The 1,894-nt window shown below is 49.8% G+C and overlaps 1 protein-coding gene across 1 annotated transcript; it reads left to right on the forward strand.

Annotated features, from left to right (window-relative positions):
• The first annotated feature begins 6 nt into the window (after positions 1–6).
• On the forward strand, positions 7–1,477 carry IRF2BPL (interferon regulatory factor 2 binding protein-like). Its single transcript, XM_011988298.1, has one exon. The coding sequence runs from the start codon at positions 105–107 to the stop codon at positions 624–626; it is 522 nt and encodes a 173-aa protein (XP_011843688.1). The 5' UTR covers positions 7–104; the 3' UTR covers positions 627–1,477.
• Positions 1,478–1,894: the final 417 nt, after the last annotated feature.

The following is a 1,894-nucleotide window of genomic DNA, read 5'->3' on the forward strand; positions in this document are numbered from 1 at the left end:
CGGGGCACGCGGCAGGGGGTCCGCCTCCGCCGCCCCCACCTCTGGGACCTCATTCTAACCGGACCACCCCACCTGAGTCAGCCCCCCAGAACGGTCCGTCCCCCATGGCCGCCCTCATGTCGGTGGCAGATACTCTGGGCACAGCGCACTCGCCCAAGGATGGCAGTTCCGTGCACTCTACCACTGCGTCCGCGCGGCGTAACAGCAGCAGCCCAGTCTCGCCGGCCTCCGTGCCGGGGCAGCGCCGCTTGGCATCACGTAATGGGGACCTGAATTTACAGGTGGCGCCCCCGCCGCCTAGCGCCCACCCGGGCATGGACCAAGTGCACCCCCAAAACATTCCGGATTCCCCCATGGCCAACAGCGGACCTCTCTGCTGCACCATTTGCCACGAACGTTTGGAGGACACGCATTTCGTTCAGTGCCCGTCCGTCCCCAGCCACAAATTTTGCTTCCCTTGCTCTAGAGAGAGTATCAAGGCCCAGGGGGCCACCGGCGAGGTGTATTGCCCCAGCGGTGAGAAATGCCCCCTAGTCGGGTCGAATGTACCTTGGGCCTTCATGCAGGGCGAAATCGCGACTATCTTAGCTGGGGATGTTAAAGTGAAAAAGGAAAGAGACCCTTGAACCACTGGGCAGCCACCTCCTTTGCCCTAGACCAGCTCCTCTCCAATCCTGAGGGCCCCTCCCCCAACCCACCTCGACCCTCCCTTCCCTCACCCCCAAGGTGTAGAATTGTGAATATAACAAAACTGCAAAAAGTTAGTCTTATGTATAGACATTATTTTCGTCGTATGTTTCTATATTTTGAAACAGGTATGTAACTTCTTCATTTGAAGGATAAGCTGGTTTGTGTTAAGCAGTATAATATCGGTTGGGTCATTTGCATCATATTCGTTAGCATTTATTTGGTGGCAGAATGTTTGCCTAGGTACAGAATTAATAGCCCTTAGCAACGACTGCTGCTGGTGTGTATTTTTGTAAATGTTATGCACTCTGAAAGGAAACACACACACAAAAGAAAAATACTTTTTTTTTTTTTTTTTTTGCCAAGGCCAGTGTTGCTGCCTAAAAAAAGAAAAAAAAAAGAAAAAAAAGATGCTATAAAATGGTGAAAGCTTCCTTCTAAACTGCCCCAAGTGTTGAAGTCTTCACTTTATTTTGTTCCGTTTTGTTTTGTTTTTCTGTTTTGTTTGCAAAATGGTAAGGGGGTGTCGGGGGGAGGGGGATGGGATGTTTTTTGTTGCAAGTTTGTGAGGGGAAAATGTTTTGGTTTGTTTCTACTGACCTGAATGTGTTGGATCTACACGTGTTGTTTTGTTTTTGCTTTATTGATGCACGGATGCTTTTGAACAGTAGAGCGAAATGCTAGACATGGAGAATCTGCTCTGTTTGTCCTTTATACATTTCTGTAGTTAACAGAACACTGTAATGTGCCTTGGAGCTTAGTAACTTGTAATAAATTCAATTGATATTAACTCTGCGCCGAGTCAGCAAGTTTGTCTTTCTAGGGCTAAGGCCACACAAGTCCGACGTAGGGGACACCCTCCCTACCTCCAGTATAGAAGGAAAATCCTAGTGCCTTTGAAAGTCCTGGGAGCTGGCCTGTGGGAAAGGGCTTGTGCTGCCTTGCTGCCCCTCCCCCTCGGTACCAGGCTATTTACATTCACCTCTTGGGGAGGCGACAGTTGCTGACTAAGCGATTTCGGTTTACTCTTCAGCATCTCTGTTTTCCCCCGGATGTGGGCCCAGCTGCAAATGGCATTGTCAGGAATGCTTTCTGGTGCCTCGCCCTGTGGCCGTGAATATAGGCTGACACCCAATGCAGCTGGTGACTTGACAAGTGTGGGGAAAAGTCTAGGAGAAAAGCTAGGATGCTTTGCTTCTTAGATATG

The sequence above is a fragment of the Mandrillus leucophaeus genome, unplaced genomic scaffold (genome assembly GCF_000951045.1).
Source record: "Mandrillus leucophaeus isolate KB7577 unplaced genomic scaffold, Mleu.le_1.0 Scaffold326, whole genome shotgun sequence".
Classification (NCBI taxonomy): domain Eukaryota; kingdom Metazoa; phylum Chordata; class Mammalia; order Primates; family Cercopithecidae; genus Mandrillus; species Mandrillus leucophaeus.